Consider the following 27117-nt stretch of genomic DNA (forward strand, 5'->3'; position numbering starts at 1 on the left):
TTCCACCCATTGGATCTAGTCTTGCAATCTGAAGCAAGAGAGAATAGATCTGCTCCATTCAAATACTTGAAGAATGTAATCATGACCCCTCTAAGCCTTCTCTTTCCCAGGCAAAACATACCCAACTCTTTCAGCCTTTCCTTGTAAGACTTGGTTTCCAACCCTCTCACCATCCTGGTTGCCCTCTTCTGGACACACTAGAGCTTGTCAACATCCTTCCTAAAAAGTGGTGCCCAAAACTGGACACAGTACTCCAGGTGAGGCCTGACCATAGCAGAATAGAGCGGAACTACCACCTCCCTTGATCTGGACACAATGCTTCTGTTAATGCATCCTAAGATTGCATTAGCTTTCTTCACAGCCACATCACACTGCAGGCTCATGTTTAGCTTGTGATCAACCAGAACACCTAGATCCCTTCACATGTGCTGCTGTCAAGCCAAGTCCCTCCCATTCTATATCTATGCCTTTGATTTTTTGTACCTAAGTGTAGGACTTTGCACTTATCTCTATTGAAGTTCATTTTATTTGTCTTGTGATCTGTGGGGGGGGGGTGTCCAAAAGTTTGTTTTAATTTACACACTTGCCCTATTGCAGCTGCGCAGTCCAGCAAGCATCCTCATGGTTCAGGTTTTGCACAGGAATTTTAGCTTTAGTACATTGAATGAAAGGGAACAGAAAGGAATACAGGCCAAGGGGGAAAACCCAAAGAGAAGATGGAGATTGGATTTATACCCCACCCTTCACTACCCGAAGGAGTCTCAGAGCAGTTTACTATCCCTTTCCCTTCCCCTCCCCTTAACAGACACCCTGTGAGGTAGGTGGGGCTGAGAGAGCTCTGACAGAAACTGCTCTTTTCAAGAACACCTCTGGCAAAACTATGGCTTGCCCAAGCTCATCCAACCAGGTGCAAGCGGAGGAGTGGGGAATTAAACCCGGTTCTTCCAGATTAGAGTTCGTGCACTTAACCACTACACCAAACTGGCTCCTCAAAAATCAATGAAACTTCTAATACAAAATGTACATAAGTAATTTACTTCCTTCCAAAAAGACTGAATAACTGGATAGGCCCTGATCAGGCGAAAAAACCAAAAAAACAAAAACAAATCCCTTCCTATGCTCAGTTTGAGAGATAAACCCTGTATGATTATGATCTATGCCAATAAAGGTTTTGAACTTGAGAGATAAGCCCTAAAAGTGGTTGCATGAATTCCCTCTGACTGAGGGTTGTGAGCGGCGTGTAAGAGCAAGCGTTAGCAGCATGAAGAGGTAATGTCCTTCACTCACTCTTTTTTTAAAAAAGGGATGCCCCCACTCCATTTCATTACAGTGCTGTCATTGAATGTATTTTACAAAATCTAGCATAATGAGTATGTCATTTAAGATGAACGTGCCTGCATGATGGGTGTGTCTGAAGAAGGGGATGTTCTACCATCTTGGTGTGCCACTAACAAAGCTTTTGAAGTTATTGAACAAAAATTGTTCTCTGATTACCCCCCTCCCTGTTCCCTTGTTGCCTGGATACAGTGTCAAAGTAGACTAATTGCTAGCTGAATGAAATTAGAAGAGTATCTTCTTGTTACATCTGAACCCGCTAAAAAGCAGGAGATTAATTGATCTAGTGTGGTAGCTAGGAAACTGAACTGTGGATGAGACTTAATCCTTCCTCTTCCAGGAACTCACCAGGTGGCCTTAGGCAAGTTACTCTCTCTCAGCTTCTCCTTCCCAGTCTGCAATAGGTGATAATAATACTGACCTGTCAGGGTTGTTGTAAGATGATTGGGATAATGTATATTGGGGTCCCCAATGTAGTGCCCGTGGATACCATGGTGCCTGCCAACACCTTACCTGGCAGCCACCAAGTGTTTTGAAAAAGTGGGTGAGGCCATGTGAGGCCATGTGAGGCTGTTGCTTTTAAGGCTTCTGGTTGGCTACTGGAGATCTCATTGGCTGTGCAGATTCTTTTAAAATTGCTATTGGTGGCAGCTGCCACCACACCACACAGTCACTGTGTGACTGAAGATGTATGCAAGAAAATATTTTTAAACAATATGTTGATTTTAAAAGGCATCCCGTTAAACAGAGCATGTGCCTGACATACTATTAGCATTATGCATGACCTCACTCTCTCACAGTTTGTGATTGGTTCCATCTCTTGTGGCAGCCATTTTGTAGTTGTGCCCTTTGCCCTGCATCAGAATTACAAAATATCCACAGGCTTTAAAAGGTTGGGGACCCTTGACATAGGCCAGGTTTTTGGAATGCACAAAATTCAGTGTATCAATTCCTACTTAAAAAACAACAACATTATTTCTTGTTTTAATGTGGCATTCCTTGTTGTATTCCTTCCACATAACTAACCAAGTCTGTATCTGGATGGGGACAATTCTCCATTGTGAATTCATTGCCACTGCAAATGCAGAGGCAGCAAAACATCCACATGGGGGTTTCCTGTGGTCATTCCTTGGTCATCTCCTTGCATCTGCCATCCCCCCCTATTGCAGGCAGATGTGCTGGACAGAGAGAGAAGGCAGGAGTGGATCTCTACAGATATTTTGCCCCCATCTTCCCAAAACACGAGCAGTAGCAGTTGAGCGTAGTGTGATTATACAAAAAGAAATGCAGAGAAGAGGGTAATCAGAGAGCTAGTATGAAGACAAAACATAATGAGAATATTAGCATACTAATGTATATAGATTGGAAAGATATCTTTTAAATGAAACACTGTGGGAGAAAGAGCAAGTTAAATATAAAACTGAAGTCCAATTCTATGCATTTTTATTTGGAATTAAATCCTACCAAGTTCAATAGAGTTTAGCCTCAAGTGAACGTGTGCACAATTACAATCACTTAGCACAGTGCTCAGCATTCTTAGTTAGCAGTGTTTCTAAACGATGCCAAAAGGAATGATAGCTTCAGGTATTTTTTTTAATTTAGGATAGCATCCTTACTTTCAGTCACTCAATCCAAAGAACAGTTCGTTGTTACAAGGTCCATTGCTTAAAAGGAAGGAGGCTTAGGCATACAAAATTTAGAAGAGAACGGGCCTGAATAAGAACCTGTGGGGGAGATCTAATGGAAGCAGAACAGGGCTGACAGATCTCCAGAGGCTCAGACCCTGAGACTCAGCAGGTGGAGCCTCAAAGGCAGCCTCTGTCACAGCATGAGGTGCAGCCAGGTAGCCCATGGTGATTCTGTAAAATCTCAAAGCCTGACCTCCAAACAGAGATGCCATAGCTCGATGCTAGAGCACATAGTTTGCATGAAGATTTCCCCAGTTTCAGTTACTGCTTTAGTGTAAAAAGGTAGCAAGGCTGGGAAAGACCCATCCCCTGAGGCTTTGGCCACAGCCAGTCGCAGTAGACAATAATGGGCTAACCAAACCAATGGTCTGCTTTATATGTTTTTTCAGTGCATCATTTTGACCACTTTCCCACAGGTTTGCAAAATACATTAAGTGTGCCTTTACTGGTATTCAGTTCTATGTCAAACTTGCATGGGGTTGCCAGTTGCCCACCCCCACCAAGCAAGCTCCCACCCCTGTACTCCATGGCCTGCTCATGCTCAGTCAGGCAGTGGGGGGAGAACGGCAGGGAGGGGAAGGAGACATTAAAGATACTGCGATGTCACTTCTGGACAACTATCTGTAATGCTCTAGGAATTTTCCCAATCAGTATGTTCCTTGCAACACAGATTGGATTAATTCTAGAGCAGAGGGGACTATGACATCACTTCCCGGAATACAGAGCATCAATGACAGTCCCCCTCCCCAGCCTCCACCCCTCAAAAGCTCCCAGGGTTTGCCACCACAGGGCTGTCAAACCTAGCCTTGCACAGAAATAGAGTTCTGAAACTAGAAGAACATATGACCCCATTCTCCTGGATAAGTGAAGCAGGCCTAAAATCAACTTTGAATGTCACTTTTAACCAGCCAGATTATGCATAGTGTAGCCAGACAGTGCACCAGTGAGGCAGAGCAAGTGAGATGTCAAGAGCACTTAATCCAGACCACAGTGTATCCACTGAGGGACTGTCTTTCCCCCAGAGAGCACTACAATCAGGGTCCCAAAATTGTTTGGCCCTTCCAGGCCCTAGAGAAGCCAGGCTGGCTTCGATGAGGGCCAGAACCTTCTCAGTGGCGGCTCCGTACTGGTGGAATGAGCTCCCGGAAGACAATTCAGGGCTCTGCGGGACCTCTTACCGTTCTGCAGGGCTTGCAAGACTGAGATCTTCGACCAGGCCTTTAATTAGTGAGCTGCACCTAACTAACCAAGGCCCTGGCCCCAACACTAATACCACCAACAGCCTGTGTTTGCCTATATGACCCAGACTGAGATGCCTGCTGACTGTACCTTTATGCTACTGACGCCTCGCCATCGCTATATGATATATACTAGCACTTTATATAGTGGTTTTATATTTATATTTACATTTTTATCTAATTCTCTGTTTTATCTGTTTATAAAACTCTATGTAAGCTGCCCCGAGCCTGCTTCAGCAGGGAGGGTGGGATATAAATTAAATAAATAATAAATGATAATAAATAAATATATATTTTAAAAATGGAGTTGAATAATATAGCATTAATCAATAGTGGCTATTCTGCTCCCACTATTCAGGATAACACTTTAGGATTGTACCATAGTCACCCAGGGTTTCTGTTGTACACAAGGGCTGGAAATGTAGGTTGCTTCTATATGGGGACAATTCCTTGTTGTGCACTCATAACTGCTGAAAGTACTGACTTCCCTATCTCCCCACTCACACTTTCTCCAGACCCTCTTTGCATATGATCTTTTAAGACTGTACCAAAGCAGGTTTGGGGAAAACAATAGCAAAGCCAGGGAACACCTAGAACATGGGTGAATGCACAACAATGTCATATGGAAGACCCCCCAAATCCTGCTGCTGTATGGGATAGTGTGGAGCAGAACCTCTGTGTGGAAACAGATATTAAATCCCTACTGCTTTTTTTTGCCAATACAGCACAGAAGGGCTTTTGAGGAAAAACAAGATCTCAATGAGATTTGAGCCAAGATGTTGTGGTGGATAAAGTATCTGACTTGGACCTCAGGAGACCTGAGTTGAAAACATCACTCAACAATAAAGCTCAGGGACAATTGTGGGCCACTCACAATCTCTCAGCCTAATGTACCCCTCAGAATTGAGGATATAGTGAAATTACACCTATCGTGGCCAGTTTGAGATTCTTGGGGGGAAAAACAGGATTACAAATGTCATAACAGTAAATGATAACCATCATTTATCTGTGATTTAATGCTACCCATTGGGACTTCATTCCTTATGAGAAATAACCCAGAAATATTGTCCAGCTCTGTCTGTAACAATAAGAAAAACAGAAATATCGACAAACTCTGTCTTGAACAGTTTTTCTACTTCGTATGGATCTGGCTCATGTTATATAGGCAACCTATTTTTTTAAAAAAACAGACAAAATTTTCAATTTCTAGGAGTCTGGTCTGTCTACACATGCAGTCAAATTGGGTAGTAGAATTCTGAGCTGCCATAATGGGTAGAACTGCTTAAGAGGGGGGTCATATGCTTAATGACACCTCCTGCAAATTAAATTTAAAATTAGCATATCTGGTAGAGAGGTTCTATTCAGCGTTTTGCACGCTGTGCTAGTTTTCCACTTTCAGGGAATTATTGACATAGAGGAACTTTGAGGAATGTCCTTCTAATACAGTTGTCCATTCTATTATTTTAAGCACTTTCCCATCTCATTACCACCTCATGTACAGACCAGGCCTCGCATAAGCCACTCACATAAGATCCAGGACCACCTTCTTTCTAGCTTCTCTCCTTACCTCAGTCCTCCTTTCTTCTTTCTCCTTAACAACATTACAGCAACTTATGTGTAGAAATGCAAGAAAGATGCAGCATCCTAGTAGACAAGTTGCCAGCAACCTTTGAGAAAGAAGCCCCCCAAATGGCAGTGCTGATCTTGTCTGTTTCTTTGCCGCCTGTCCCTGGGCTTGCTTATAACTTTTTCGGTACATTTCCAATACTTAAGTTTTCAGAGGGTCTCCCTTGTCAGAATTATATGGGAAGGGTCAGAAATGGCAAAATACTGAGGTGCCGGCATCTGATTTGAAGGTGTCAGGCTGCCCAGGTGTCTGGGATATGTCAAGTTCTGTGAAATGTACTTGCTGCTTCTTGTTAGGCACCCAGCAGTTTTGCACTTACTGGAAATTCCCAAAGCACAAATACAGAGAAGCATGTGGGTGGACTGCTGTGGTTAGGAAATGTATATTTCATTCATTTTGGCAGTAGAAGCAAGTTTGGAAGGGAGGATTTTGCATTTGGGATTGAAAACATTAAAACACATTAGTTTATTCGGTCCCTTTTCACCAATATTTCAGCCAGCATTAAGTGCCGTGTCAGTGCAGACTTGTGATGTAACTTCCAGTCAGAGCGGCAGTGCTAAGCATGTCATCTATCCTAAACAGCTTCTTGGATTTCTGGCATCCATTGCTAGGGTCTAAGTGGTTGCCAAGTTCAACCATAAAATTATTTTGAACACTCAAAGGATGATAAGACCTAGCCACAGGAATGTTTGCCCTTCCATAGATATACATTTCTACACAGCTTGAACTATTTCTCCACAACTATTATTTTGGATATTGGAGGGGGTGGGGGAAAGGAAGCTTGCTCAAGACCCAAATTTTGTAGCATGCATAGGAATTGTCAAGTCTCAGGGGCTGACCTGAAGTTTTAAGGGTTGACTCACAGTTTCAAAGGAGGAGAGGAATTAAAATTTCAACCTCAGGCGGCAGAGCCCTGACCTAGATAGTCCTGGCTATCCCGATCTCATCAGATCTCAAAAGCCAAGCAGGATTGGCCCTGGCTAGTATTTGGATGGGAGACCACCAAGGAATATCAGGGTTGTGACGGAGAGGCAGGCATTTGCAAACCACCTCTCTTCTTGCCTTGAAAACCCTACAGGGTTGCTATAAGTCAGCTGTGAATTGAGGGAACAACAACAAGAGGAGACAGAAGCCACAGAACAAGCTGTTTCCCACAGGGCCTCTTCCCCAAGCAGGATTGGCCCTGGCTAGTATTTGGATGGGAGACCACCAAGGAATATCAGGGTTGTGACAGAGAGGCAGGCATTTGCAAACCACCTCTCTTCTTGCCTTGAAAATCCTACAGGGTTGCTATAAGTCAGCTGTGAATTGAGGGAACAACAACAAGAGGAGACAGAAGCCACAGAACAAGCTGTTTCCCACAGGGCCTCTTCCTAGCCATCTTTCTACATGCACTGTTAGATCGCCACTAACAAAGATAAGGAGAGTGATTTCAGCAAAAGTGAACAGCTTTATTGAAGGTACAAACAAGCGCTTGAAAGAAGTCATAACCAGAACAAGCTAGGCTCCTTTTAAACATTCCCGGGCTAACGTAGCCACTCCTCTGTACAATAAACAACCAATGAGGTTGAGCAGATAAAGTCCAATGAGAGTTCTTCCCTTGCAGGGACTAGGTGCAGTTCTGATTGGTCACTGTTGAGGAGCGACCAATAGCACGTTAGCTTGGAGGAGCCTTCCTCTGGCTCAAGTTTAACATGGGGAGTCAATGCGGCGATTCATGTAAGCCGTTTCAATACACTACATGCACCATCTCCTGTGTATACCATGTCTTTACAATGCCAGTCTCTTGCTTTCTTTTCGATGGGGGAAAGCACCAGAGAGGTAGACACTCAGACAAGCGCCCCAGCTTCTGAGGTCTTAGACTCCTGAAGCTCATATTCTAAGCCTCAGGAGACCTGGAAATCCTAACCAACACTGTAATTCTGTGCTACTATCACATGCATGCCCCTACAAACATGATACAAACCAGGGGGGCTTGATGGCAATGTTTCATGCTTTCTGCCTTCCTGGTTTTCAAAAGCAAGCATCTATGCTTGTCCAGTTCCATATTGATAGGTTGCTACAGCAGAAGTAATCTTAGCACATACTACTTTTGGACAGTGGCAATATTCTCTCAAGGAAACAACAAGCAGGGTGCAATTAGACCAATATTATTGGAAAGTTTATTTATTTATTTATTTATTATTCACATTTCTATCCTGCCGTCCCCGGAGGCTCAGGGCGGAAAGTTAATCCTCCAGCTACAGTTTTCAAAATATTTCTCAGCTATTTTCACATGAATCACCTCCCACTAGTTTTCTATTTCTGACCCTTCATCTTGAAACCATATCCAACTCCCTTGGAATGTTTATGTGTTCTTTTGAATTTGCAGATCACTGGGACAAAGGCCAGTTTAGCAAGACTAATTGCAACACAAGTGCAGGTACCTACACAATATCAAAGCAGAAGAGCCACTAATTGAGTTTTCTTCCACTCTGCAATGGAAGCACCAGCTTTTTGTCTCTCCCTATGCCCTCTGAGCATAGATGTACAACCTCACACACTCTGCTATTTATTTCACTTTTTTTGTGGGAAATTTGATTAGGCATATACGAGATAGTTTCGGGGGGGGGAATTGAATGCAAGTTTTCACTGTGCAAACATTCAACCACAAGACATTTCTGCACGTTCTACAGAATGCAGCAGGAGTCTTGAGAACTGCAGTTTTTATATTTTTGCTCGGCTGCATAAAGCGACATTTCAAAGTAAAGCCTTTTAGATGGTCAGAAGCCTTGAGTGCTTTTAAAGAACCATTATATAATTTTTCCAGCACTTGTGGTCACCTATATGTATTCTCTTTCCTACAGCTGAGTCACATGTAACCAGAATAGGAAATTTTATAACTTGAGACTAAAAACACTGTAGCATGCTCACCGTGTTACCAGTCACTGCTGTCTCACAAAGGGGCAGTTGGTTTTCCAGTAGGAAGTAATGCCATACACCTTGCATATAAAAATCACTCCAGATAGAAATTTAATCTCATAAGCCTGGCCTAGAACATTGAATGGCAGGCACAGCCTGGGAAAAAGTAACTGGAAGTTCTTCAAAGGAGGCTGGCTTGATAATAGTTCTTACTCAACCTAAAGTAATGTATATTTTACAACATTGGGGTCTCTCAGAAAAACAGCATCACACTTTATGGTAACCTCTTTTATCCCCATCCTTCTTCCCACATTTGCCCACTTAGCATATTTACAACACCTGGAAGTTCCTCTTCATCCTGCACATCAAGGGGCATCTACAGATACTATCAGCTCTGGGAAAGCAGTCAAGCTCTGCCTGATTCTTTGATCTCATTCCGGGGATACCATTAACCATTTGTCCAGGTCTCTGGGAACCTTCCTGTATTGTTCCTTTGATGCAATCACATCAGCATACCCTCAGGTATCATTTTTAGGTAGAAATACACCCAAGGTACCGGGTCGCCTTGCTCTTCAACAGACCTCTAACCTTCTGGACAGACCTGAATCTCTTCAAGAGTGGTAGATATAACATCTTCCTCAGAATCTATTTCCATCCCCATTTTTCATCCTTTTCTTCTTAAGTTTACCTTGCAAATGTGATTAAGTATGTTCTACTATGTGCACGGGAGCTGTGGTGGCTCAAGTGGTTAAGACACTGAACTGCAGGCTGTGGAAGGTCGGGAGTTCAGCAGTTCGAGACCCGAGTTGCCGCATGACGGAGTGAGCTCCCGTCTCTAGTTCCAGCTCCTGCCAACCTAGCAGTTCGAAAGCAAGAAATTGCAAGTAGATAAATAGGTACCACTTCGGTGGGAAGGTAACAGTGTTCCGTGCGCCTTGGTGTTTAGTCATGCCGGCCACATGACCACAGAAACGTCTTCGGACAGCGCTGGCTCTTCGGCTTTGAAACGGAGATGAGCACCGCAACCCTAGAGTCAGACTCGACTGGCTTTCGAGCAAGGGATCCTTTACCTTTTACCTTTACTATGTGTGATCCTCTACTGTGTTCTAATAAAAACTCTATTAGTTGAACTTCTGCCTGGTTCATTTTAGAGTTCTCTGGAGGAAGAGTCTTGGTATACAAAGGTGAAAAAGGTCCCAAGTTACCTGAGTCTCACTAAAAATTAAATTCCCCAATCAACTAATTGATTAATTAGACCATTTAGGGTAACAACTGAAGGTAGTTTAGACTTTTCTAAATGCATTTGTTTGGCAAATTATGTTAATTTCATGCAAGTAGATTAATAAATCAGTCTTAGTTCTTTGTCTCTCTGCCTTTATGTGCTGAATCTTTTTTCTAATATTTCAAAAGATGTATGATATTACTAACAATATCCCTCATGATGAGGAATCAATAGGAACGAAAAGAGAGGAATGGGTTGGGGCCAAAGAATAATAATGCTACAACCATTAAAATACACTATTAGCAAAAAGGAATAAATAAAAATATTTAATAATGATACTAATGGATAGATGTTATTAACATATTGATATCAGTGTGCATATATTTTTGATGTACTTCTCAAGGCTGGAGAAATTATCTGTTTCACACTTATGGGTTAACTATCTTAGAACAGCTCCTGCCAACCTAGCAGTTCGAAAGTAAGAAATTGCAAGTAGATAAATAGGTACCACTTCAGTGGGAAGGTAACAGCGTTCCGTGCGCCTTGGTGTTTAGTCATGCCGGCCACATGACCACGGAAACGTCTTCAGACAGCGCTGGCTCTTCGGCTTTGAAAAGGATATGAGCACCGCAACCCTAGAGTCGGATTCGACTGGCTTTCGAGCAAGGGAACCTTTACCTTTACCTTTTTATCTTAGAACATATCCGCAAGATCACTTAGTGTCACTTAATTAGCTCTAAGCACTCTTTAGCCATGCTGACATACAATCAGGCCTGAGTCTTCTCTTACTACAGGAATGGTGGGGTTATTGTTTCCTGTGGCTCGGTCATTTGCCACTCTGTGAGTTCATAAATATGGAAATGATATGGGAAGGGCAGGATCGTATGGGAAGATCCATGCAGTCCCCAGATCATAGGTGGGAGTACCATCAGCATGGTTCTTCCTGCTTTTTCTTGGTCTTCCCATGTGACCGTACAATTGTTGCATTAATGGAACAGTGTGAAATGGAGTCTCAGGTTAAAAGAACAGAGGAAGTAATCCTTGAAAAATATATTTCCTTCACCCTTTTAGTGATTACTTATGAGCTACGCAGAGGGAGGCAATAGCAAACCACCTCTGTTTAACTCTTTCCTTGAAAACCTTTCAGCATTGCCATAAGTGGGCTGCAACTTGACAGCACTTTACACACAGAGACACACACACATAAAGGTGTGGTCTGGTATATGTGTTCATGTATGCCCTGTTGTTGGCTGTCCAGAGGAACTGGTTGGCTACTGTGAAACAGGATGCTGCACTAGATGGATCATTGGTCTGATCCAGCAGGGCTCTTCTTATGTTCTTATGACTCTAATGATGTTAATTGTTAAACACTCAGTTATTTTGCCCCACCCCAAATGGGACACTTGTCAGCTTCAGTCTTTCCACACTGTGGAGTGCAATTGTAGACTATGACTCATGTGTCACCAACATCATGGGCTACTTTCTACCTGCCAGTTTTCTTGTAACTGCCTTTCTGGTTCAAATTATCACCCCCTCCTCCTCAGTTTAGTACACTCCAAGTTCTCACTGGCCATCCTGAATTCCATGAGGGAAAGGGGAGGGAAGACTGCTCACTGCCACAGATGTGCATATCTGTTTCAGCTAACATGCCAAAACTGCCTTCTTGGGGAGAAAAAGGAATACGGTTGGTAGGATACATCCAGATAATTGGAAATTCAACTAGTGGACAGTATCAGTGTGGAAGGAATGAAGAAGTAAGGTTGCATAATAGTCTGATGCCGAGGAAAATGTTTTTCCAAGCCCAGATAGAAACTACTGTTTTTTCTAAATGCAAAAAGTCCACCAGAGGTAGCAGGGGTGTACAAGATTTGCAGCTGCAGTGCAAACAAAATGTGGAATCTCTTCCGCACAGAAGTAACCATTGTCTTTAGTTAGAGAACATTCATACCCTGACAAAACTTATTGTGGTAAATAGTTTTGTATCTGGCACCACAGCTGGGAGTTCAGCATGATCAGTCCACAGCTGTTCACTGTTAAATCACTGCCGAAAGATCCAGCAGTCCTTTTATTTACTTATTATTTATTTATTAATATAGCTGTGCCCTGCTGCTCAGCATAAATGCCTACGTTATATCATTTATTGCAGTTTTTCTTGCTTGAAAGAGATAGGCAGGACAACCTGGAAGTGCAACTATTTTTTGCTTCCTGGGCGTACACAGTTGGATGGAAGGGCCTTTACAAAGGCAGCATCAGCTTCACTGACTGAATACAAGGGAATATGGCATAGTTGCTGTAGTGTATTCCAAAGCTGCCATGGAATGCAGAATGTATGTGAAAAATCTCATTGAAAAGCAATGTTAAGCTTCATCCTGGGCTAGGATCTAAATACATCCAATAGTATTGCTAGCCCAGGAAGTAACAAGCCAATCACCTTACAGCAAGCTCCCTGAGTGGGAACGTCCGTGATTGGTCCTTATATGAACAACCGTATTGGTTGGTATTTGTACAGTGGGTGTGGCTACATTAGCCGGGAATGTTTAAAAGCAGGACAGATGCAATGTAAAGGCTGTTCTGGCTATCAGATGTTGATCTGTGTTGGAGTTGTGTTCAAGTTCAAGAATAAAGTTGTGTTCTTGCTGAATCACTCTCCAACTTCTTTGTTAAGCGAGCGACTTAACAGTTGCCATTTTTCCTTTTCAGATGAGATGAGGGGCAAAGCAGAGATGAACAGCCATAGTTTTAGACCCCAAGGAAATAGCAGTGCAGACTGCATTCTAGTGAAATAATTAAATGATGGCATAAATGGGGGCTGCTGGAAAACAGTAGATGTAAAGCAATGCAGTGGCTTTGCCAGTGGCACCCAGCAAAATAAGTTTGCCTTTGTTTTGGGCATACTTGCTGGTGTACCTTCTGGCTGAACAGTCACTCTACCTTCACTGGAAGGCATAACTACACATTACGCTGGCAAACATGTATTTTCCAATGAGGCTGTTGATGGTAATACAGGGACTGAAGACCATTTGTAGATAGGGTTGCCAACCTCCAGGTGGGGTCGGGGGATCTCCCACTTTTACAACTGATCTCCAGCTGACAGAGATCAGCTCCCCTAGAGAAAATGGCTGCTCTGAAGGGTGGAATCTATGGCATTGTGCCATGCTGATGCCCCTCCCCTCCCCAAGCCCCACCCTCTCCTGGCTCCACCCCCAAAGTCTCCAGGTATTTTCCAACCCAGATCTGGCAACCCTATTTGTAGAGGTTAGTCTGTGGGCAGGAAGAAGTGCATGCTTCTCTCCTGCAACTCTTCTCCCAGGCCTTTCTCTCTCCCCTTCCCCCAGTCTGGGCATATTTTTGGTCTTTGAGCCAGTCCAGATGGGGAGGGAAAAAGCACTGGGGAGAATTGGCAGGCATGGGGACCATTACCTACCCCTTTCTATTCCCTGATTTCCTCTTTCCATTCAAGAGTTACCGCCCTTGCAAATACACATGAGACTCAGAATCTCTTGTTCTGCCCTGAGAGGTGACAAAATAGAAGTACTGGGCTACTCTTATTTTGGCCTGAACAACACAAAGCACACAAGTGCATGTAAAAGTAGGCCTTTAAGTGTAGAAAAGCCACTCCTAATGGGAGAGATCAGGAGCAGTGACAGGACACCTAATCCTTTCCCTGCCTTCCATCCCTGCTTCAAACCGCTCCTCCCAGAGGCTTTTCCCAGTGTGGGAAACATCCACTGAAAATCCCAGGGGAAGGGAGTTGATGGAGGAAGGAATAATTTATGATGAGGGAAGTCATGGGTGGGGAAAGGATTGAGGGGGCACTCTCACATGCCTCTGCTCGCAGTCATCCCCATGGGAAGCCATTTTTCTACAATTAAAAAGCTACCATTACACACTTTAGTGTATTATATGTAGTGTGGGTCTTTGTTTACATTAATGTTCTGCGGTGTTTGTTAGTCAAATATCCTGCTTAGCCTTGAAGCTCATAGAATAACTTGGGCTGTTCACTATCTCCTCAGCCTAACCTACTTAATTGAACTGTTGTGAGGATAAAATGGAGCCGAGCCTGGAGCTCCTTGAATACAAATGTTATAAGTACAATTATGCTTTGATGGTAGGCCTAACAACCATGGAGGCATTACTTCTTTTCCATAAGACATTATTTGAGATGCTTGTTCAGCTAAAACAAAGAAAGCAGAGAAGCAAGAAACTTGGGACATATGAGTACCTCATGACCATTGCAAGGCTTTGCGGAACAACAGAAAGCAAAACAAACCCAAGGCTTGCAGCAGTTTTGAACTGAATAAACTGTTCTAGAGTTTGTTCCAGGAACACTCCTTTTGCTCCCACCCTCAAACATGTTGGCAAAGGTCCCAGAAGTGAAATAAATCATGCTATTTTTCATCAGCCCCATGTTCCAAATCCTGCCATATAGCAACCAACAGAGGGCTGGATACAACCTGCAGGCCTTCCGTTGCTGACCTCTGTAATATGAACATACAAAGTTATCTTTTACTGAGTCAGTCTATTCCAGATAACAGCAGTTCTCCAAGGTCTTGGGCCCTGGTCTTTCTCAGTCCTCTCCCTGGGATACTTTTGACTAAAGATGTCAGCAGTTGCAGTCCAAAGATCTTTTTAAATGATTTATGGCCTTGGCCAGTGACTGGAGTCACTGGTTTATTCCTCACTGTTTTAATTCACCTGCAGTTTGGTGTTACACAGAGAAGACTTGCGTAGCAGCACCTGTTTGCCAAGGGTGGGGCATTGGCAGTTGAATGCATATGCCTACAGGTGTTATATGCATACCTGGAAATGTTGATTCATTATACCATAAATGAAATGTAACAGTACCCACAACTGAAAGTGCCTGAAGGAGTCAGTAATTTAGAACAATTAGCAGGGAGACCTATCTTTCTATCCTAAACAGAGCTGCCCCTTTCTAGAAGAGAGATTGGATTTATACCCCACCCTTCACTACCCAAAGGAGTCTCAGAGCAGCATACAATCCCTTTCCTTCCCCCCCCCCACAACAGACACTCTGTGAGGTAGGTGGGGCTGAGAGAGCTCTGAGAGAACTGCTCCTGAGAAAACAGCTCTGAAAGAATTTATGACTGACCCAAGGTCACACCAGCAACTGCATGTGGAGGAGTGGGAAATCAAACCTGGCTCTCCCAGATTAGAGTCTGTGCTCTTAACCACTACACCAAACTGGCTCTCATTGACTTCAATGGACTTCAAAGGGTATAATTCTGCCCGGGATTGCACTGCAAATCCCAAACAGACATCTAGGAAGGAATTACCCAGATTAAAGGTCTCTAACATTACCAGTGGCATGGTGGGAGACGCTTACTCATTCTTTCTCATAACACTCCAGTTCAGGGTTACCCAGTGAAAGTGATGGGCTGTGGATTCAGGAGCATCAAAGAAATGACTTCTTCATGTAATGAATCATTCATTTATGGAATTCACTGTCACAAATCCGGGAGTGGCTACTAGTTTAGATGGCTGAAAAAGGGGGAAATAGTTCATAGACGGGAAACCCATCAATGACTATGGTAGCTAAATGGAGCTTCCATTTTTCAGAAGCAATATACCTGTGAAAAGCAAGTGCTGGGAACATTCAACATACAGCTGAGGGGACAGCTGGCAGGCTAAAGGCTTTCATGCCCCAGTGTTGGGTTTTCTGGAGGCATCTGGCTGGCTACTGTTGGATGCTAGAGAGGATGGACTCTTGGTCTGATCCACTAGAACTCTTATGCTTTTAATCATGGGGGAAAATCTGATAAACGAGCTGTGTGATGACTATTTTTTGATAATTTCCTGAATAGCTGTGTTGGTCTGAAGAAGTGTGCATGCACACAAAAGGTTATACCTAGAATTAAACTTTGTTGGTCTTAAAGGTGCCACTGAACTCAAACTTTGTTTAATAATTTCCTGTTAGAGTGGACGTAGAATATACATTCTCATAGCTCTCCAGTTCATATAGGAGAATGGAGCATTTGTTTGTTTTGGAAACATACTGAGAGAATGCTGTGCGGCATTCTGTCTACTTTGGAGACAGCTGGCAGGGCAAAGATTATCAGCAAAGGGTTTTAGTGAAAAGACAGGGATTTGCTAAACTGCCATCAGAACACTGTTCCACCAAATGCACTTTCTTGCCCTCAGCAGAGGCCTGTAGCTGATTCTTTAGATTAGAAGATGCAACTTTCCGTTAGTACTGGAAGCAAATAGACGTGTACAAAATAGATGCAATAGTGCAGGTGATCAGATTGTTTTGTAAAGCCCTGTTATTAAACCTCTGCAATGTTAGCAATTTCCAGGTTCTATTCCTATTATATTTTAAGAGCAACAGCAGTCCATTTGGTTTCAGCAAACATCTGAACACTTGGGGAAATAATTTAATGAATGTTCCTAACTGGTTTAAATTACAATTCTCAGACTTTTGAATGAGAAGGAGCCCTAATGAACTTCCTACAATACTTTTTGGTGAAGGCCGTCATTTTTGGAATAAAATCACAGATCCCACAGGAAATGCCGTGAAATGGCCAGTGCCTTAAACTGCAAGGGATAACTCCATTTTAAAAGTTGTCTGGATTGCAGACCTATCTAAATTACCCCCCAGCGGTTGTCTTTTGCCCTGACCTGGGTAGCGCAGGCTAGCTCGATTTTGTCAGATCTCAGAAGCTAAGCAGGGTCAGCCCTTGTCAGTATTTGGATAGGAGACCTCCAAGGAATACCAGGGTCGCTATGCAGAGCTAGACAATGGCAAACCACCTCTGAACATCTCTTGCCCTGAAAACCCTACAGCAGGCTTGTCAAACATACAGCCTGGGGGCCAGATAAGGCCCCCAGAGGGCTTCTATCAGGCCCTCGGTGAAACTGGCTGTCTTCTGCTGCTTCTTCCAGTTCTGCTGCTGCTGCGTCATCGTAGGTTTGCAGCTTACAGATACACATCTGAACAGTATAGTCAGGATTACAACAGCACAGACATTTTGATGCAATAATTCAGAGCAAGAGGTGTCAGTTATCAGGCACCATTAAATAAGCAAAATATTGGAAGAGTGCTGATGTTTTAAGCATGTTTTATTTTAAGTTAAAAAAAACCCCTTTGTGTTTGTGTCCTTTATAAAGTTTATATCTCCGCAACCTGGCATTATATTTTATGACATACATGGCCCAGCTGAACAAGGTCTCATTTATGTCAGATCTGGCCCTCATAACAAATGAGTTCGACACCCCTGCCCTACAGGGTCACCATAAATTGTCTGCAATTTGATGGCAAAAAGGTGCCCTTTAAAGACTATGGCATTCACGGATTTCCTGCCATTGATTATGTTTTGGCCTTAGCTGTGTGGGACATAGTTGTAAGTGTGCCACGGGCATCTGTAGGACAATGTTGCTGATATGACTGGTGGCAAATGAAACATCTCCCCACCTGAACCTGCGACCCGTTGGTAAAGATTTTTGAAGCATTACCGTACTGCTGCTTTAGATGCCGAGAGTACCCCTGCTATACAACTTTAATGCAGAAGCATTGATGCATGCCTCTAAAAAGAAGTACAGCACAAAGCCAAGGCTTCCTGCCCAGGAATGCCCAATTTTTTCCTTTTCATTTTTTTAAATACCAAAGGTATCTATTTGCATGTGTCTTCTCAAATAGCTGCTTACTTCAACTATATGTGCAGCAGTAAAATATTAGTTCAAACTAGGTGTGGATACACTAAAAAGAACAGGAGAACTTTATTTTCCATTGACTTCAACAGACTGAGATGGGTATAACCCTGCTTCAGTTTGCACTGCAAGGGCCCCTGTTAAAAAGCCTTGACAGACAATTTTAGAATTGGCAGAGGTTGTTGTACAGAAGTCATATGTTTCTGCTGCGTGCTCTTGAAAAAAAACCCACCATTTTCTTCCAAATTGCCGTGAGCGATTTTGAGATAGAGGCTAAATATATGAGCTATAACTAGTTTATTGCATAGTTTATTGCATTAGCTTTGATAAGTAACAGTTTGTTTCATCTGACACATGGAATGGAGCATTGGGTGTGCCTAATCACATGCCACAATCCTAAGAACAGCTGGTGGTGGTGGAAAGTGGCCTCAAGTCAAAGCTGACTTATGATGACCCCCATGGGGTTTTCAAGGCAAGCAACATTCAGTGGGGGTTTGCCATTGCCTGCCTTCACATCACAACCCTGGTATTCCTTGGTGGTCTCCCATCCAAATACTAGGCAGGACCAACTGTGCTTAGCTTCCAAGATCTGACGAGATCGAGCTAGCCTGAGCTATCATGTTTAGCATAGTTACACTCTTCTGAGTCCACTGAAATCACTGGTCTGAGAAGGGTGTAACTCTGCTTAGGACACCACTGCTTAGGACAGCCCTTAGGACAGCTGATGGTTCCCTTGCGGCTTGAACACCTGAACACCCCACGAATGTCATATGCCTGGAGGGATGTCAAAACTTGGTTTTTTTTGTTACATCTGAAGAAGAAGAAGAGATTGGATTTATACCCCGCCCTTCACTCAGAGTCTCAGAACATCTTAGAATCTCCTTCCCTTCCTCTCCTGTGAGGTTGGCGGGGCTGAGAGAGCTCTGAGAGAACTGCTCTTGCGAGAACAGCTCTGTGAGAACTCAAGGTCACATCAGCAGGTGCAAGTGGAGGAGTGGGGAATCAAACCCGGTTCTCCCAGATTAGAGCCTGCACACTTAACCACTACACCAAACTGGCTCTCATATAACAGCTTCACCACATGCAAGCCACCACCAATGTTGCAGTCTCCCAGTGATGTGAACTCTTAGGGTTCTTAGTCATGTCCAGGGCTATTTTTGGGCAGGAATGCACAGGAACGGAGTTCCGGCTGGCTTCAGAGTTGGCCACACCCACTACAGCCAAAACCTCTGGGCCTGCGTGGCTATAGAGGGAAGGCCTGGAGAGCAAACCCCCCCCCACGACTCCGAGGAGGGCGGGCTACGGGGTGCCCGGGCAAGCCAAGGGAAGGCATGGGGTGTGGCCTAATATGCTAATGAGGTGTGCTGTCAGGGGTGTGGCCTAATATGCTGATGAGTCTCTGCTGCTGGGTGTGGCCTGTTATGCTAATGAGTTCCTGCTGGGCTTTTTCTAAAAAAAAAAAAAGCCCTGGTCATGTCCACTGTGATTCTCCATCACCTAATATTCTTGGCAGCAGGACACAGGCTTAATGGAGGCAAACCAGACAGCAGTGGCTCATCCACATGACCGAGGACAAAATGTGGAGCAGTGGCCACCTGGCATTTCAGCCAGTTTACAAGAGCGAGAGTGTGTTCACATATGCATGCTCATCAAAAGGATGTTGCTTGAAGTGTTGGCTTGAGTGTCTGAATGAGCGATGATGGATCAAAATATCACAGAAAGAACTTTCGCCTCACCTCACGGTGCTTTTCAGTAGAGTCATTTCATAATGACCTCTCATCAAGTGCGGAGCAATCCTGATACACAAGCAAATAACTTCCCACAGTGCATGTTGCTGGATCCCACCCTCACTATGTTATTGCAATTCAGACTTACACCTTATGTCTGGAATTCTGGATGGGTCCACTGAATCCTCCTGAGGGCTGCTTGTTAAAGGTGGGATAGAGGAATCATCTCAGTACAGCCACATTTCACACATAATCGATTAGCCATTTCTGTCATTCACAGCGCCTTTGTACCAAATGGCTTAATTTAAGATCCAAGCCTTTCTGTGAACAGAATGTCCTTATTTTAATTGGCAAACGCACACACACAGATAAACACAATCTGTATTATGTTCCCAGTGTAATCCGTGGAAAGCCATTACGGTATAACCACAAGGCACGGATGGAGAGGTACACGCCCCCCCCCTCGAAATGTCAAAATATTTAGCATTGCCAATTAACCTGAATCGAAGGAAATTGCTGGGCGAAGAGCTCCCCCGCCCCTTTCAAGGTCTCATTAGCCTCTAATGCTGGGCAAACTATACGTTTTTAACGGATTTTTCTGAGTGTGTGTGTGTGTGTGCGCGCGCGCGCCCCTGATGCTAAATACTGAATGAGTATTCTGTCCCCTGAGAGTTAGTTACTTTCATTCTCCCCCCCCCCTTATTTCTTTTTCTCTCTCAAGTGTACAGCATTGAAGATAAAGAAAGAAAAGTGCCCTCCTTTTCATGTGATAGTAATCTGAGACTTTTCCGTTACATGAGGCTCTTAACAAAAGAGTGTAATTCCACCAGCTTTGTTTAGGAAGGTTCCATTGCCTTTCTGCCGTGTGCGTATGTTTGTGCATAGGCGTTTTGTTTACCCCCGTGCCTTTCTTTGTATAAAACTGGCCTGGAGGAAAATCCTGCCTACAAGCGTGTAGCCTTCCCGGTTGGAAGCTGAATGTTTCCCTCTGGACAGATGCTCTGGATTCCCCAAACCGTCCGGCGTGGTGAAGGATTCTGGAATCCCTTGCCCGCCTTGCCACCCCTCCCAGCAGTCTTTCTTTGGTTCAGTCTTGGTTTCCTCTACAATGCTTTATGCTAATCAAGTGACATCATCACTAAACACACAGCGAGTGGCTACTGATGATATTACAAACCAGCAGAAAGGTCTGAGGTGTGTGCGTGCTACTGGAAGTCTTGGGAGAGGGAGGAAGGCAGGCAGGCAGGCAGGCAGGCAGCGGATGGCTCCATGCTGCCTCTGCGTTGGCTTTGACCCCCGCAACCCGGGGGTGGTTGGTTTAGTGGTTGTATGATTGCATTAGATTAAGGCTGGCATCCGAAGTCAACTTCCAACCCTGGCGATCACAGTCCAAACCATGCTGGTTTAAGTTTGCCCAAGTTACCGCCTGCAGCTGGTTTTTTTTTTTTTTTTAAGAAAGCAATCGAAGCTGGTATTCAGACTGGAACAGATTAAGTAGATTTTAAGAAATCCTGGGAAGGGAGGGGAGTTGCTACATTGCTGAGGAAACTTGAATCTGCTTGGATTTATGTTGGAGCGACCTGCGGGCTTGCTATATATCTGTCTTTATTTTTTACAAAAAATTTTGCATGCTGCAATTTAGTATCACACTACGCCCCTCCTAAATGGAATTACAGAACTCAGCTGGCATGCCAGGGCCCTTGTCCCCTGGCTACGCGGCTCCAGTGCCATATAATTATAATCAATTAGAAGGAAGATTCAAGCAGTTGCAAGGTAAGCCCGTGTGGTGTTTCTCTTTCTTTCATTTTTTTTAAAAAAGAGCGTTGCTACGAGATGAAGTTCATAAACAAGGTGAGGCGATTCTGATGCTCCTGTGAGGAGTGGTGGTTCAGAGAGCCCATCGATTTCCAAAGAATCGATTGGTTATTTTCGCTGACCCTTGAGGCTGGTTTTCCTTGTGTCCCTGTGTTCAGGCACGTCGCCTCCCATAGGTTCAGCCATAAAAGGTGTTAAGGGAGGGGGTATCCCAGACCCTGTCATTTAGAACAATAGGACAAGGAAACGGGGAAGAGGGAGTGGTCTTTTTGTCTGAAGTCCCCTCTGGCCATTTACAATCTTCAGGTGTTGAGCAGAAGATTTCCCTCTGAACCTCAGGAAGCAAAGAAGGAAAGAAATCTTTCCCCTCACAAGTCTTTCACATTCCCAATGTATAGCTCCCAGCTATCCATCCAGTGCAAGGAGGTATTGCGTTACCTTCGAACAATTCCATTCCTTGCATTCCATTGACTATCATTTTTATCAGGGGAATGGGACTGGAAAAAGGATCTTCTAATGATTACTACAGAGTTCTTTTCTTTGTCACTTTCATGTGAAAAAACAGTATCGGGGGGGGGGGGGGAGGAATCCAGGTTATTCTTAGTCAATTTTAAAATCAGAGTGGTTGTAGGTGTGAGACAGAGTTACCTATGGCAGGCTTCTGAATGAAAAAATAGTAAATAGCAGGTAAAATATTTAGTGAAATGTAGAAGTTGAAATGGCTCCATGCTAAAAATAAAGCCAGTATATATGCACACCTTATCAGATTCACATATCATTAGTCAATCTACCCTGAGCAGTCAAAAGTTCAAACCACACTGTATATATTATTGTTTTTCTCAGCTATCCCACAGCTGGGGTACTGCAATTCCTGTCCGAAATTATCTTTGTTAGCCCAGAGAATGTTGCCTTTGGTTTGGTTACTTTCCAAGCCTCCAGTTTTATGACTGTGTATTGGCTTTTCCTGCTTTCTCTTTTCTGCCTTCATTCATTGCAGTTTGCTGAATTTTGTAGATTGGCTCACAGAAATTATTTCATATGGGATATAAATTGATACAAAAATTGACCAAATAAGCAGGATATTTGTTGGGCATTAAAAATGTGGGTTCCAGAATGTACACCAGGATGCATAGAGCTGTATTAGACATATTTAAGAGCCTGGGGATGTCCAGTGTGAGTAGTGTTGTTGTTTTTAATTGAACTGAAGGCCTCTAAACTTGGGTACACAGCCCGTTTCTGAAATCCCTCTGGTTTCAAAAGTGGGTTCCCATGGGGTGGAGGTGGGCTGTTTTGAAAGCACAAACCCAAAGACACCCCTTGGGTATGTGGAACTGCTTGTAGTTGTCCTGTTCTTTTGCCTCCTGGTTGTGTCTTATAGGCTACTGCTGAAACAATCAAGAGTCTTGTGGCATCTTAAAGACTAAAGCATTTATTGGTGCACAAGCTTTCAGCTACAGCTCTAAAGCACAGTTGCACCCTAGTTTAGAATCCTGATTTGAAGCAAATAATCAGATTGTGATTCACCTAGTTCATTGGTACATCATTGGAATCTGTTTCAAACCAAAATGCTTAATTGTTCACCCCTAAGAAAAGGAAGGGAAGGAATGAGGCACACATAATGTGTGAACACAGTAGCAAGGTTTGTGTTGACTTGATGGGAGTTCAGTGGACATCTGAGTGCAGCCATTTGTGGAGTTTTCCTAAGTACTTAAATGCCCCATTACTTTAGTATTTACTGAATTATTTATTTTATTTGCATAATTTATAGTCCGCCTTTCTCACTGGGACTCAAGGCAGATTACACAGAGTAAGTCAGTACAATCAACAGGATGGCACATCCCACAAACAGTGCAGTAGTATTTGCATTATAGAAATCTGGAACCAACCAGAAATCACAAACTTGAAGCAAAGCATAATTAATAACAAGGGCCCCGGTCACACAGGGGGAAAGGCACGGCCAAAGCACGGCTTTTCTGAGCCGCATCAAAATAGACACGCGGCGGCGGGATCAGACAGATCCCCTGAGCCACTGCGCCGTTGCTCCCCGGCACGATCAGATGCCGGGGGAAGCCATGGAACGAAGATCGAGGCAGCTGGCTGTGCATTTGCACGCATGCACAGTTTGGCCGGGAGCCTCAAATGCTGTGGGAGACGGGTGCGCCGGTGATCCCATGGCCGCCCTTGCTGTGGAGTTTCAGGTAGGTAGTACTCTTTTCTAGGGGTTTTTTGATGCACGGTTTTGCCCGGAAAGGACGGATCGGGGACGGGTGCGCTTCGCTTCCCAGATGTTGCGGTGTGATCGCGCCCGTTTGATGCGCCCCCGATCCGTCCCTCTTGTGGGGCAAAACCTCCTGTGCGACCGGGGCCAAGATGTGTTAAAAGGTTGCAAAATTACATAGTAGGATCCAATTTACCTCAACAGACAGTATGAACTATAAGTGGCATAGACCATAGTCCCTAATTCTGCACCCAGATGTCTTTCAGAACCATTTTGTTACAGTACAGGTCTACTATCTGTGCAGAAAAACCCTCTTGAATAATTAAGTTTTGCATGAAGTTTATAGCTCAGGATGGGAAATGTTTCCTTATCCCTACAATCTGTAAGATAAGTAGCTAGTATTTCCAAAATGGGTAAAACAGACCCTTGGTCCTAAAGTGGGTGCAGATGATTTATGGAACCCCCCCCCGCCCCACCCAATCTACATACAGTTAAACAACTGGGAGTGCTGTGGCATCCTCTTAACTGATTAGTTTACTACACTGTACTGCTCACAGGTTTTCATGGTAGTTCTCTGTAGCTTCTGACAGTACAATTAAGCTTAATGTGATAATTCCCCTTCCCAAGATTTATGAAAGAGCTTAACCCACATGTTTGGAGGCTGCATATGTCTGCCGCCTCCCATGATAAGCTATGAACGGTCTTCCACTTGGTATCTAATCCACTTTGATGTCAAACAAGTCAAAGACCTCTTAGGAAGCTGCTGTGACTCCATAGTGGCGACTTTGGGGCAGTCAGTTGTTTTCAGTCTAACCTACTTTGTAAGGTTGTTGTGAGGATAAAATGGAGCGGGGGGGGGGCTGCGTATGCCAGACTGAGTTCCTTGAGGGAAAGGCTGGGCAAAAAAATGATTACGTAATAGTCTGTTTGGAGACTTAAACCCAAGTCTTACTGTTTCAAATCCAACACTATATGTGACGCCTTGAGTCTGAGCAGGTAAAATGGCATAGAAAGGTTCTAAATAAATTATTTTATGGTGCTTTTTTTGAAATACTTCTTTTTAAACTTCAGAATAACTGCAACACTGTTTTTTGTTTATGTGCAAAAAACAGGAATGCTGGCCCATTCAGTTAATTTTAGGTTTCATGGCAATGAACAGAGAAAGAACCGTGTGGAGTAATTGTAATACAGATCTTGTGCTGCTGTTTCCTTAGCAACCTGGGTACTGTGAAACCAGGAAAACCTAAATTAAAAAAAAATTGTCTCCAGCCTTTACTGTGAAGTGACAATGTCTCCTTTTAAAATGGCAAAAAAATGTCTTGGTTTGGAGATCACATGAACTTGTGTACTACAATGTCTTAAATGTTAGGTAACACCTTATGTATTGCTGCATTTTAAATCTTGTTTTCTGCTGTGTTGTGCAATGATTTTGATTTTTGTTGCTTGTTTAAACAGTGGACAGAACTTGCATTTTGAAAAGATACATCTTTTGAATGCTAATTATACTTTTCAGTGTCATTGGGCCAACATGAATGTGCCAACATGAGTCAGTGCAATCTTCATAGCCATACTACACTCACATATTTTGTGAATGCACCCACTGCATCCATAGAGATTGTTTTACTGGCCCCACTGTGGAACACAATTCAAGTCAAATAGACTGTACTTTTAAAACAGCATAACTTTCCCACCATTTTTTTCTTTCCTTTTCCCCATCAACAAAGGCAAAACAAAAGGTATATACAACTTATACAATTGAGAGATTTTAAAAATAGGGTATCAAAGTATCTTACTATATTTTCCATATAAGACTTCAGTAGTTATATTTAGTAATTGCACTTTTGGATAAAACATATTGTTAAACAAAGCTAGTATATAGATTCCTTGGAATTTCCTTATAGCATGATAAAAAAAGTTAATATGGGTCGCCAGGTGTTTTCGAAAGTGTTTACAGCTCTAGAGGAGGGTGAATTCATAGTATTAAAGGCAATCTTGGCCTGCACATATTGCTCCCAAATCTTTTTACACCACAGATCCTGGGTAGGAGACAAAGACACCTTCCAAAGTGAGGCAATAGAAGATTTGGCTGCTGAAAGCAAAATCATTAAAATACATTGTTCTATATAAGAATAGTTTCCCACGAACTCCAATCCTAATAATAAGCGTTCAGGTGTAAAATATAGAGAATGTCCAGTAATTAACTTTATGTTATCGAGAACCAGCTTCCAAAAAGTTTGTAGAACCGGACAGAGGAGCCAACAATGTGTATAGGACCCCTCCGCCCCACATTTTCTCCAGCACATAGGACTCAATTGGGAATACTTTTCCACCAGTGTTCTTCATGTCACATCAGTGCTGCTGTTGTTTTTTTCAACTGGGCTTGTTCTCCCCCCCACACACACATTTGCACAGTTTTTCATTTTAGCCTATGCATTTCCCCGTCTATGCCCAACCCTAGTCTGCGTTCATAAAGAATTTATGGTTCTCTGGGGCTTTCCTGTTAAAAACCACTTGTGGCCTATCTGGAAAGCTGGTTCCCATGAACTGTGCTTATGGTGAACAGCAGCTAATGTGAGTTCACTGGACTGAGCTGGGGAATCCCATGAAAAGCCAAACACGGACAGATTGCCACTGGTAAACGACTATGGTGTTTGTTCTGTTTGCTTCATTTATTGTCTGCCTTTTTCACTGCGCTCAAATTGAATTGCACAATTAAAGATAATGCTATAACAACAGTACAATGCCATACAAAAATAAACTATGCAGTAAAACAAGATGACAAAATTAGAATGCAAGGCACCCAGTGAAACAGTGTAGCATGTACAATAAATTGTAGCACTGTCAACTCTAGCCTGGGAATCTCCTGGAGATTTGAGGGCTGTGCCTGGGGGGGGGGGGCACAGTGAGGGAAAAGATATCATATCCTGTGACGTTATATCCTGTGGTGTCATGTCCAAGTCAAAGGTCAGCTCTTTCAACTCCTTTTCTTCCTGTGAGGTCAGTTCCTCCCACCAAAATGTAAATTTCCTGCCTTTTTCTCTCACTTTACATTACTTGTAGGCTTCTGCGTGCATCTATTCTGTGCGCTATACTAACCCTTTGATCCTAAATATTTGTTCTGGTAACCTATTATGTTTCATTCAAATGAAGGGGGAAAAAGTCTAAAAATCCTGTTCAGGTTTTCTCAGATTTGAGGAACAGAATCCACTCGGAAGACCCATAGGAGGACACAAGCCAATAAAGTCCATCTCTCTTTCAGTCTTCAACTAGCTTCTGGCCAGACTAGGAGAAACTGATTGATTGTCACCTGTAAAGGCTCTAGTTTTTAAAGGTGGCAATCAAGGTCTCCCTAATATGTAAAGTATACCATAGGAGAAGCAGAAGTCTTAGAGCTGTAGCCAATGTGGGACTTCCATTTCTCCTGGACTATATGGTATACCATAGACTATGTCCTCCAAAATTGCTGTTTCTTCCAAGGAACTAACCTCTGTATTCTGGTCTGGAGATCAGTTGTAATTCCTGGAGAATTCCACACACCATGGAGGGATTGATAACCCTAATAAAGCAGGGTTAAAACATAGGGAACCCTGACCTGGATAGCGCAGGCTAGCCTAATCTTGTCAGATCTCAAAAGCTAAGCAGGATTGGCCCTGGCTGTTATTGTGATAGGGGACCTCCAAG

The 27117-nt window shown here is 43.4% G+C and overlaps 1 protein-coding gene across 4 annotated transcripts in view; it reads left to right on the top strand.

The window, feature by feature from the left end:
* Positions 1–27117, top strand: part of SPTBN1 (spectrin beta, non-erythrocytic 1) — a 258319-nt gene that overhangs the window by 93328 nt on the left and 137874 nt on the right. The window contains exon 1 of one of the 4 annotated variants that reach the window (XM_015421217.1): positions 20885–21176. The exons of the other annotated variants lie outside the window; for them this stretch is intronic. Coding sequence (XP_015276703.1) covers positions 21068–21176 — 109 coding nt within the window. The 5' untranslated portion in view covers positions 20885–21067. Of the gene's footprint in view, positions 1–20884; positions 21177–27117 lie in introns of those variants that run through there. 4 annotated transcript variants of the gene reach the window in all.

This window comes from Gekko japonicus, unplaced genomic scaffold, assembly GCF_001447785.1.
Source record: "Gekko japonicus isolate JY-2015 unplaced genomic scaffold, Gekko_japonicus_V1.1 scaffold261, whole genome shotgun sequence".
Classification (NCBI taxonomy): Eukaryota; Metazoa; Chordata; class Lepidosauria; order Squamata; family Gekkonidae; genus Gekko; species Gekko japonicus.